An 11,472-nucleotide genomic window follows, 5' to 3' on the forward strand; every position below is an offset into this window, starting at 1 on the left:
GAACGTAGCAGGCCAAGTAGTTCTTAACTTCAGTCAGGATAGGAGACATGCAAGGTCGTATATGTAGGAGATCAGAGGAAAATTATTTTTGCCGGACATGCTGCAGGCACAAACAAATATAAGAAATCACTTAAAACAGCTTGTTATATCAATAAAAGACACTGCATCAACATTACAAACCATAGGTAGTGTAGTGAAAGATAAAGCATAAATTTCCTTTTTTTATGTTGTATTTTAGATACATTATCTTTCTTACAATTCTAGTCTTAATGTACTGAGGTACAGTATACAAATGAAGGTAATTTGTGATAAAGACATTTATCAATGTTATGTTATAGGCATGTTTGATGGAATGTTTTTATTTTGGAAGTTTAGACATCTTAATATTTTTGTTTTGAAAATTAAGACAGAAATCTTATTTTATTCTTTTAGTCGTCCAAAGAGATTTGTTTGTATTGAGGTTTTAAGAAATGCCTTTTTATTGTTTATGAAGACCATTTTTAAAAGAAAGACTAATATTTGCGTTGAAAGTTTCAATATTTTATTTTTTGAAAAAAAAAAAAAATCACAATATTAATCTTTCTGAGGCTGTCATAAAGATTTTGGTTTATTTGTTAATGAGACAGAACAATATCTAATATAATTCTAACTTTAATATAATTCTATTCTAATATTCATTCAAAATAGTAATGTGGTTTCAGGGACGTCTTTATTATAATTTTGTTCCTGTTATATTCCTTTATTTGCACATTTCTTTGCATAAAACTTTGAGCAATATACATTATTTGCTCCCAATTTTTTTGTTGATTTTGCTTCGAAGACATTAATGGTCTTGTGGTTATAAGGCAATATGAAAAATGTCTGTACGTATTGTATATATAGATTTTTCACACAATTTTTGTGATATATCTTTACTGTACTTATCTAGCCAGTTTTATAGTTTTATAATCACAGAATGTCTGAAATAAACTTTTTAATGCTTCCATTATATATATATATATATATATATATATATATATATATATATATATATATATATATATATATATATATATATATATATAAACTGACATATCCAAGATACAAGTTACAAATGCTTTATGCAGATTGATTTAGCAAAAATAGATGGGTATAAAAATAATAGTCATAACAGGTTTACCCATTGAGTGGACTGGACTAAATAGTTGAAACAATATAAAATCATATACTTGGTAATCAACAGTTCTAACATGAATGCAGATGTTAGACTGTATGGGATAAACAAACATTTATTGCGACCTTTATTGCAATGAAATAGCCGTTACAGCATAATCACTACATTTTTGTGGTATACATCTTCACCAACAGCTTCATTCTGTGGGTGAAAAAAAGTTTGATTATGAAATGATACAGAAATAACATTTGTAGAACATTAGCTTATATATCTTATCTTCTTTTCAAACCAGTATTACAGTATCAATTCTCAATCAACTTATATGTCCTGACTGAATATGAAAACTGCAGAATTGTTGATTACTCTAGTCCTTTCATATCTACATTCGCACGCAAACAATAATAAATGAACAAAAAAAATTATGTATTTATCAATTAATTGATAGCAAGAAAAAACGTAGAAATGAATAAGATTTAGAAGAAAAAAATCTAGATGTTTCAATAAAAAAGCGGGTCTCCACACTCCGCCATCGCAGTCATTCTGGTAGGTCACTCCATCACTACCACACACGGGGTTAAAGGTGGTGGGGCAAGGGTGATTGCATGCCGTTGAGGGAAGAGAGAAGAAAAGAGGGATAACAGGAGAGGAGAGGACGAGTGAGGGATAAGATGAGAGGAGAGGAGGAGGGAGGGATAAGAGGAGAGGAGAGGAGGAGGGAGGGATAAGAGGAGAGGAGAGGACGAGTGAGGGATAAGATGAGAGGAGAGGACGAGTGAGGGATAGGATAAGATGAGAGGAGAGGACGAGTGAGGGATAGGATAAGATGAGAGGAGAGGACGAGTGAGGGATAGGATAAGATGAGAGGAGAGGACGAGTGAGGGATAAGATGAGAGGAGAGGACGAGTGAGGGATAAGATGAGAGGAGAGGACGAGTGAGGGATAAGATGAGAGGAGAGGACGAGTGAGGGATAAGATGAGAGGAGAGGACGAGTGAGGGATAAGATGAGAGGAGAGGACGAGTGAGGGATAAGATGAGAGGAGAGGAAGAGTGAGAGACAAGCGAGGAGTAGTAGTGAAGGACAGCACAGGAGAGTAGTAATAAGGGACAGCACAGGAGAGGAGAGGAGATAAAGAAGGAATGAGGGAGAAGAGGAGATACGGAGTGAGTGTTAGATGAGCAGATAAGGAGTAATGACAGAGGTGAAAGGAGAAGGAATAGTGACAGGCGGAAGGAGGAGGAATGACAGAAGAAGGAGGCGGCGTAATGACGGGCGGACAAAGAGGGGTGGGGAGTAGAGAGGGAGAGTGAAAATGGAGAAGGGCAGAAGAGAAAGAGAAAATGGGGAGGGAGAGTGAAAAAGAGAGACAAGAGGGGGTGAGAGAGAAAGAAAATGCGGGAGGGGAAGAAGGGGAGAGAAAAAATGAGGAAAGGAAGAGGGGGAGAAAAAAAAAAAAAAACGGGGAAGGGGGGAGGGAGAAGGGAAAATGGGAAAGAAAATGAACGGAGGGAGAAGGGAAAAGGGGGAGAGAAGAATAGAAAATAGAGGAAAGGAAGCAGAAAAAAAGAAATGGAGAAGGGAGAAAAAAAAGGAAAACGAGGCACAAAAGGGGGGACGGGGGAAGAAGAAAGGGAGAAAGTGTAAGCAAAGAGTAGAGTAAATATAGCTATATATCTGGTTTGAAGTGTGTTTATGCGTCTCCCTGACTGACTGATATACTGTCTGTCTGTCTGCCTTGCATTCCGTCTCTGCATCATTCCCCATCACATGTTTTTTCTTAAAGAGAACTGGGACTTGGCAAACATTTTGTACCGAACGCACGGCGTAGGTGTAAAATAATGATAGGAGAGAATATAAAAGGGAAAAACGCCACATATCAGATATCTTGTAAACTAAGATTTTTTTTCAATATTTTTTTTCGAGAAATCTTCAAATGTCTTGCTGCCAAAAATTCGACTCTAAGAAGGGAAAGAAATTGAGGAAGCATTAAACACAAAACATACCGCATGCCCCATCATGATCCTTGAAGAGTGTTGGGTCTCGGCAAATGGCGACGTCCAGAAGGCAGTCGTTGTCGTAGGTGATTCCGTCGCTGCCGCAGACAGGTTGTATCACTTGGGGACAAAGCCAGTCACAGAAGTCTAAGTTTCCTGTTGATAATGAGGGGTGTATCATTATTGTCCATAACTCTTGAATAATACAAAATAAATAATAATAACGGTGGTGATGGCGGTAGGCGTGGTCTAAGCGGAGGCAATAACAGTGGGAAAATTGCGCTAAGTAGTAGAAATAAAGGTTCATTAGATAGTCCTCAACTCGGGTGTAGCTGCATGCTAGAGACCTATCTTTAACGGGCTTGGATGTCGTTGGATTTAAAGTTGACCAAAGTTGATAAAAAATCTTAACATTCAATTCGAGGGCCCTGATCTTGCTCCCATTACACGTTGAGTAGCAATACAGCTCTTAAATGCCAATGTCGAAAGTGGCCGAAAAAAAAAAAGATTTGAACAAACGTGTTGGGACCTGATGACTACCTTGAAGATATTTGTAAGAAATGCCCTGGAAGTTTGACCATTGGTCAATGTTATCCGGGAGTTTTCTTCGATACTTAGGGGAATATATCAAATGTGAATTAATTTGTTAAATGAAAATCGCCACGACTGCTTCAACTAATAATAGAAAAACACCTCTCAAACAAAATCAAAGCAGCGGTGCATACCACATTCCCCATCGTACTCCTTGAACAGTGTTGCATCTCTGCACATGGCGATCTCCAGAAGGCACTCGTTATTGTAGGTGATTCCGTCGCTGCCACAGACCGGCCGGAACACAAAGGGGCATGGTTTGTCGCACCGCGGAAGTCGCTCTGGAAATGAAAATACTCTTCTTTCATCTGAAGTATTCTTATCCATTATTATCTGCACAAGTACTCTATCCCCCTCAACTCTCATGAATGAATTGACCGATATATCAGAGCATAGCTAAGCACCTTTCCTTTCTTTTCTTTTTGCGATACCTTGCTAGGAAACCGTGGAGTCGATCTTTATTTAAGGTCTTGCCCTGCATGCTAGAGAGACGGCATTGTGCAGGCCTCTGCACTAACAGCAAGGCTTAATCCCTTCCCCTTTTCAATCTGGGCTCTGCAGAGTCTGGAGTCGCGTTTCTTACCGCAGAACCCACACCGAGCATCCTGCTGACTGGTCCATGATTTGTGGTCCCATTGGCAGCACTTGAGGCAAATGAGTCGTAGCTCAATGTACAGTGCCACCTCCCTGTACTCCACCCGATATACTCTCTCTGGCACTTCCTATTTCATGAGGGTAATGCTCCTCGCCCAAAGCTGCATGCCTCTTTACCCACATAAATTTGGCATTGTTCAACAGTCTGGGTCCAGTATCATCAGATACTGAAAGCTATTCACAAGCCTTTGGGACAGTCATGACTGTTCCTTTGTATCCCATTGTTTGTCAGGATCTGCTCCGCCTCGCCTGTCCACACCGTTAGATATGGTCTCCCTCTACCTTCCTTCAACAGTGGTTCGTTCGTATCTTCTCCCATCATGCTATCCAAAGCCTTCAACACACCCCATTCCCATTACATAGACTGCCCTCCCCTACACTTTCTTCCCCCAAAGCACACACCACCCACACTCATCTCCAATATATCCTCACACGAGAATTCTGTCCTTATCATTGACCTCCATATCCCACTGTTCCAGGCCCTCCATGGACACTTGGACCCTGCACTAATTTCGCACACTTCATCTTCCAACGTCAGCCTTACCTTACTCTTCCCTACCCTCCCTCCCCCCTTTCCTTGCTTCATTCCTACTACCACAACCCCTCCTACTTTTCTTTTACCTCTCCTCTTCCTTTTCTTGTACTCCCTCCTCCCCTTACCCTTCTCTCATTTCCTCCCCCACCTCTTTCCTTCTCCGCATCACATATTCAACCCCTCCCACTCTTAGACCATCACTTCGTGATAACCAAACCACCCTCTGCACACAAATATCAACTTCAGAAGCATTACAAATAAAATAGCTCAGCTTCACCCAATCATCTAATCATACCAACCATCCATATATTAAAAAAGGCACCTAAATCTTCGGTCAGAATAAGAAACGTAAAACAAAACACCACATACCGCATGCCCCATCATGATCCTTGAAGAGCGACCGGTCTCGGCAAACGGCGACGGCCAGAAGGCAGTCGTTGTCGTAGGTGATTCCGTCGCTGCCGCAGACAGGTTGTAGCAGAAGGGGACAAGGTCTGTCGCAGTTGTCTACGTCTCCTGTTGATAATTAGGGGTCTATCGTTATTGTCCATAGCTCTTGAATAATACAAATAGAATAAGGGTGGTGATGGCGGTAGGCACGGTCTAAGCAGAAGGAATAACAGTAAAATTACACTAAGTAGTAGAAATAAAGGTTCATTAGATAGTCCTTACTCAGTGTAGTTGTCGCCCATTCAGTGAGACCAATATTTAACGGAATGGTATTACATTTCCAATGCTATTTTCAATCTAAAGTCAATTTTAAAAAATCCTTCCAAAATTCAATTACAAAGGCCTCATCGTCCCTTCATTTGACAATACACTGAGTAACAATATATCTATTAATGCCAATGTCGAAACTGGCCGAGTATGTACTAGGAGTGTTTGTTTTTCCAAGTGGAATTAGGAAACCACTAACAATGAACTAATGCAAAAAAAAGATTTGAACAAACATGATGTGACCTGATGATTTCAAATACTGGAATAAGAAAGAAAAAACTCGGATCTTTCTAAGGCAGGAGGAGGAATAATGAGAGAGAGGAGGAAGGTGGTGGTTAAGTGACCCATTCAACATTGGTATTGTAATGTGAACTATTCAGCACAGGCATCGTTATAATTGAATCAATAAGCGGAAGTTCAGTACTGTTCGAAGCGACCCGCCATTTTCGACCCTTGTATCCGGAACGCACTGCCTCTACTTAATACCGGCACGTGTTTCGAAATTCAAGAAACTCCCTTGACATTTAAAGATGGACTTGGAAATGGAGGATCGATGTCTTTGTAACTCAGTGGCTCTTGTTTGTTAATAGTTTAATTTCATTTCTTTCCAGATACCAATACCATTTACTTTATTCATAGGTTTTCTGCTCGTTTGTGTAGAATATCTAGTTTTCATTTTGTATCCTTTTTAACACAGAAATGAGGTTTCAAAAGCATAAACTTGGTAATCAACAGTTCTATCATGAATGCAGATGTTAGACTGTATGGGATAACAAACAAACATTTATTGCGACCTTTATTGCAATGAAATAGCCGTTACAGCATAATCACTACATTTTTGTGGTATTCATCTTCACCAACAGCTTCAGTCTGTGAGTGAAAAAGTTAGATTATGAAATGATACAGAAATAGCATTTGTAGAACATAAGCTTATATATCTATCTTCTTTTCAAACCAGTATTACAGTATCGATTCCCAATCAATTTAAATGTCCTGACTGCATATGAAAAATACAGACTTGTTGATTACTCTAGTCCCTTCTTATCCACATGTGCAAGCAAACTAATGAATGAACAAAGCATTTATTAATTCATCAATTGATAGTAACAAAAACGAAGAAATGAAAAAGATTTAGAAAAAGAAAATCTAAAAGATCCTTCATTATAAAAACGGGTCTCCACACTCCACCATCGCCAGCACGCAGTCATTCAGGTAAGTCACTCCATCACTGCCACACTTGGGGTTAAAGGTGGTGGGCTACGACTGATAGCTTGCCGTTGAGCGAAAGGGAGAAAAGAGAGGGATAAGATGAGAGGACAAGATACGAGAGGAGTAGTGTAGGACAGCGCAGGAGAGTAGAAGTGTAGCAGACACCCGCAACCTGCAGCGTGGCATACTTCCCCCAGGTTTGGTCTAGGTCCACACCCACACCAAACACTCCTTAAAGAGAAGATTGACACCTGTCATATTAGTAAGGGACAGCACAGGAGAGGAGAGGAGATAAAGAGGGAGTGAGGGAGAAGAGGAGATACAGTGAGTGTTAGGTGAGGAAATAAGGAGTAATGACAGAGGTAGGAGGTGAAGGAGTAATGACAGTCGAGAAAGGAGGAGGAAGATTAACAGAGTCGAGAAAGGAGTACTGAAAGAATTAAGGAAGAATTAAACAAAACATACCGCATGCCCCATCATGATCCTTGAAGAGTGTTGGGTCTCGGCAAATGGCGACGTCCAGAAGGCAGTCGTTGTCGTAGGTGATTCCGTCGCTGCCGCAGACAGGTTGTAGCAGAAGGGGACAAGGTCTGTCACAGATGTCTAGGTCTCCTATTGATAATTAGGGGTGTATTGTTATTGTCCATAACTTTTGAATAATTCAAACAAGTAATAACGGTGGTGATGGCGGTAGGCGTGGCCCACGCGGAAGCAATAATTGCACTAAGTAGTAGAAATAAAGGTTTCTTAAATAGTCCTTAACTCAAGTGTAGCTGCATGCTAGAGACCTATCTATAACGGGAAGGGATGTCGTTGGCCAATGCTATCGATTTAAAGTCGAGCAAAGTTGATAAAAAATTGCTAATATTCAATTCAAGAGGCCTCATCTTGCCTCCTATGTGACAATACATGTTAAATACAGCTTTTAAATGACAATGTCGAAACTGGCCAAGTATGGACTGGGAATGCTAGTTTCTCAAGCGGAATCGGGAAATGACTAACAATGAAATAAGGTACAAAGGGAAATCTAATGTGTTGGGACCTAATGACTTAAAATACTGGAATAAGAAAGAAAGAATAAACTACGTGATATTTATAAGAAATGCCATGGAAAAATAACCATTGGTCAGTGTTATCTGAGAATTTCTTCGATACTTAGGGGAATATATCAAATGTGAATTGATTTGTTAAATGAAAATAGCCACGACTGCTTCAACTAATAATAGAAAAACACCTCTTAAACAAAATCAAAGCACCAGTGCATACCACATTCCCCGTCGTAATCCTTGAACAGTGTTAGATCTCTGCACATGGCGATCTCCAGAAGGCACTCGTTATTGTAGGTGATTCCGTCGCTGCCACAGACCGGCCGGAACACAAAGGGGCATGGTTTGTCGCACCGCGGAAGTCGACCTGGAAATGAAAATACTCTTCTTTCATCTGAAGTATTCTTATCCATTTATCTGCACAACTACACCATCCCCATTAACTATGATGAATGAATTCCTCTCCCTGCGTGGTGGCCAGCCCTTTTTCTTTTCTTTTTGCGATTCATTGACAGGAAACCACGGAGTCGATCTTTATTTAAGGTCTTGTCCTGCAGGCTAGAAATCCAACATTGTGCAGGCCTCTGCAATAACAATCTTGAATCTGTATTCCGCGTTTCTTACCGCAGAACTACACCTAGCATCCTGCTGACTGGTCCATGACTTGTGGTCCCACTGGCAGCACTTGAGGCAAATGACTCGTAGCTCAATGTACTCCCTGTACTCCACCCAAGATATACTCTCTTTGGCACTTCCTATTTCATGAGGGCAATGCTCCTCGCCCAAAGCTGCATGCCTCTTTACCCACACAAATTTGACGTCGTCCAATAAAGTCTGGTTCCAGTATCATCAGATACTGATAGCTATTCACAAGCCTTTGGGACAATCATAACTTTTGCAGGTCAGGATCTGCTCTGCCTCGCCTGTCCACACAGATAAGGTCTCCCTCTACCTTCCTCCAACAGTGGCTGGTTTTTCGTATCTCCCATCACTATCCAAATACTTCCACACAACCCATCCCCAATACATAGACTGCCCTCCCTTACACATTCTTTCAAAAAAAAAAAAAAAATTACACACACCATCTACATATCTCCAATATATCCTCACACCAATATTCCATCCTTATCCTTGAGCTCCATATCCCACTGCTCCAGGACCTCCATGGACACTTGGACCCTGCACTAATTTCGCACACTTCATCTTCCAACGTCAGCCTTACCTTACTCTTCCCTACCCTCCCTTCTCCCTCTCCTTGCTTCATTCCTACCACAACACCAAATGCGTTTCTTTTATCTCTCCTCTTCCTTTCCTTCTAATACTTCCTCCTCCCCTTATCCTTCTTTCTTTCTCTGTTTCATCTCCTTCCCTCTCTGCATTCAACCCTTCCCACTCTTAGACCATCACCTTGTGATAACCAAACCACCCTCCGCTTGCTGAATATCAACTTCAGAAGCATTACAATAGCTCAGCTTCATTAAATCATCTAATCATACCAACCAACCATATATTAAAAAGGCATCACCTAAATCTTCAATCGGAATAAGAAACGAAAAACAAAACACCACATACCGCATGCCCCATCATGATCCTTGAAGAGTGTTGAGTCTCGGCAAATGGCGACGTCCAGAAGGCAGTCGTTGTCGTAGGTGATTCCGTCGCTGCCACAGACAGGTTGTATCACTTGGGGACAAGGTCTGTCGCAGATGTCTATGTCTTCTGTTGGTAATTGAGGGTGTATCATTATTGTCCATAACTCTTGAATAATACAAATAGAAGCAATGACGGTGGTGATGGCAGTGGGCGCGGTCCAAGCAGAAGCAATAACGGTAGGAAAATTGCACTAAGTAGTAGAAATAATGGTTCATTAAATACTCCTTAACTCAAGTGTAGCTGTTGCCCATTCAGTTAGACCAATATTTAATGGGAAGGTATGCAGTTGGCCAACACTATGTTTGATTTAATGTCGATCACAACTGAAGAAAAATATATTTATTTTTTTTCCCCCAAAATTCAATTACAGGGGCTTCATCTTCACCCCATGTGACAATACACTGAGTAACAGTACATCTGTTAAATACCAATGTCAAACTGGTTGAGTAATTACGAAGAATGCCAGTTTTTCAAACGTAATTGGGAAATAACTAACAATGAAATAACGTACAAAGGAAAATTTAATGTGTTGGGACCTGATAACTTAAAATACTGGAATAAGAAAAACTAAATTGTCAAATGAAAATAGCCATGACTACTTCAACTAATAACAGAAAAAACACCCTTAAACACAAAGCAGCAGTGCATACCACATTCCCCGTCGTACTCCTTGAACAGTGTTGCATCTCTGCACATGGCGATCTCCAGAAGGCACTCGTTATTGTAGGTGATTCCGTCGCTGCCACAGACCGGTCGGAACACAAAGGGGCATGGTTTGTCGCACCGCGGAAGTCGCTCTGGAAATGAGAATACCCTTCTTTTATCTTTTAGCGATTCCTTGCCAGGAAACCATGATGAAACCATAAGGTCTTGCCCTGCATCCTAGAGACCCAGCATTGTGTAAGCCTCTGCAATAACAGCAAGGCTTAATCCTTTCCCCTTTCCAATCTTGGCTCTGCAGATTCTGGAGTCGCGTTTCTTATCGCAGAACCTACACCGAGCATCTTACTGACAGGTCCATGATTTGTGGCCCCATTGGCAGCACTCGAGGCAAATGACTCATAGCTCAATGTACAGTGCCACCTCCCTGTACCCCACCCAAGATATACTCACTCTGGCACTTCCTATTTCATGAGGGCCTCTTTACCCACACAAATTTGACGTCCAGTATTGTCAGATACAAAAAACTATGGGTCTCATAACTGTTTCTTTGTATCCCTTTGTTTGTCAGGATCTGCACCATCTCGCCTATCTACACCGATAGATATTGTCTTCCTCTACCTTCCTTCAACAGTGGCTCGTTCATGTCCTCTCGCATTACACTATCCAAATCCTTCTACACACTCAATTCACATTACGCAGACTGCCCTCCCTTACACATTCTTCCCTAAAACCCCCTGCACACACCATACACACTCCACCCACATTCAGCTCCAATATATATTCACACCAGAATTCCATCCATATCATTGAGCTCCATATTCCATTGTCCACTGATGACCCCAAACACACTGACCTTGTGGCCCCCACTTATTTTTCACACAAACGGACGTCAATTCAGTAGCTATCTCAATGATACGAATACTCACTCACTCTCAAAAACAGTAATCCAACACGAACACTAAACATTACACGTTCCGATGGCGCTGGTCCCTCACACAACCTCACATTCTTGACCTTTTTCTCACAAGCAACATTCTAGATATAAGAAGTACCAAAGTTATTCCAGGGCTAAGTGACCATGACTGTTGACACAGACCTCAGACCAAGTAGACAAAGACAGATGTAGACACATTTTTCTCCTCTTAATCTGACATAGTCACAAAGGACGTCAAATACAGCACGAATTACTCATACAGATCCTCACTCAAGACCCTTCACATATAATTAGGATAGCCTTATACACACCAATCTCACATCC

General features: G+C 41.0%; 1 protein-coding gene across 4 annotated transcripts in view; it reads right to left on the reverse strand.

Moving 5' to 3' along the window:
- Positions 1-1,119: 1,119 nt before the first annotated feature.
- LOC113806247 (ovoinhibitor) overlaps positions 1,120-11,472 on the reverse strand; it is an 11,915-nt gene continuing 1,562 nt past the window's right edge. Inside the window, exons 2-9 of one of the 4 annotated variants that reach the window (XM_070121133.1) lie at positions 10,202-10,348; positions 9,471-9,617; positions 8,119-8,265; positions 7,318-7,464; positions 5,296-5,442; positions 3,872-4,018; positions 3,156-3,302; positions 1,120-1,354 (exon numbers count right to left, since the gene is read on the reverse strand). In XM_070121133.1, coding sequence (XP_069977234.1) covers positions 1,350-1,354; positions 3,156-3,302; positions 3,872-4,018; positions 5,296-5,442; positions 7,318-7,464; positions 8,119-8,265; positions 9,471-9,617; positions 10,202-10,348 — 1,034 coding nt within the window. In that variant the 3' untranslated portion in view covers positions 1,120-1,349. The remainder of the gene's footprint in view (positions 1,355-3,155; positions 3,303-3,871; positions 4,019-5,295; positions 5,443-7,317; positions 7,465-8,118; positions 8,266-9,470; positions 9,618-10,201; positions 10,349-11,472) is intronic. The other 3 variants (XM_070121136.1, XM_070121135.1, XM_070121134.1) reach the window with 3 other exon arrangements.

This window comes from Penaeus vannamei, chromosome 4 (assembly GCF_042767895.1).
Source record: "Penaeus vannamei isolate JL-2024 chromosome 4, ASM4276789v1, whole genome shotgun sequence".
In the NCBI taxonomy this organism is placed as follows: Eukaryota; Metazoa; Arthropoda; class Malacostraca; order Decapoda; family Penaeidae; genus Penaeus; species Penaeus vannamei.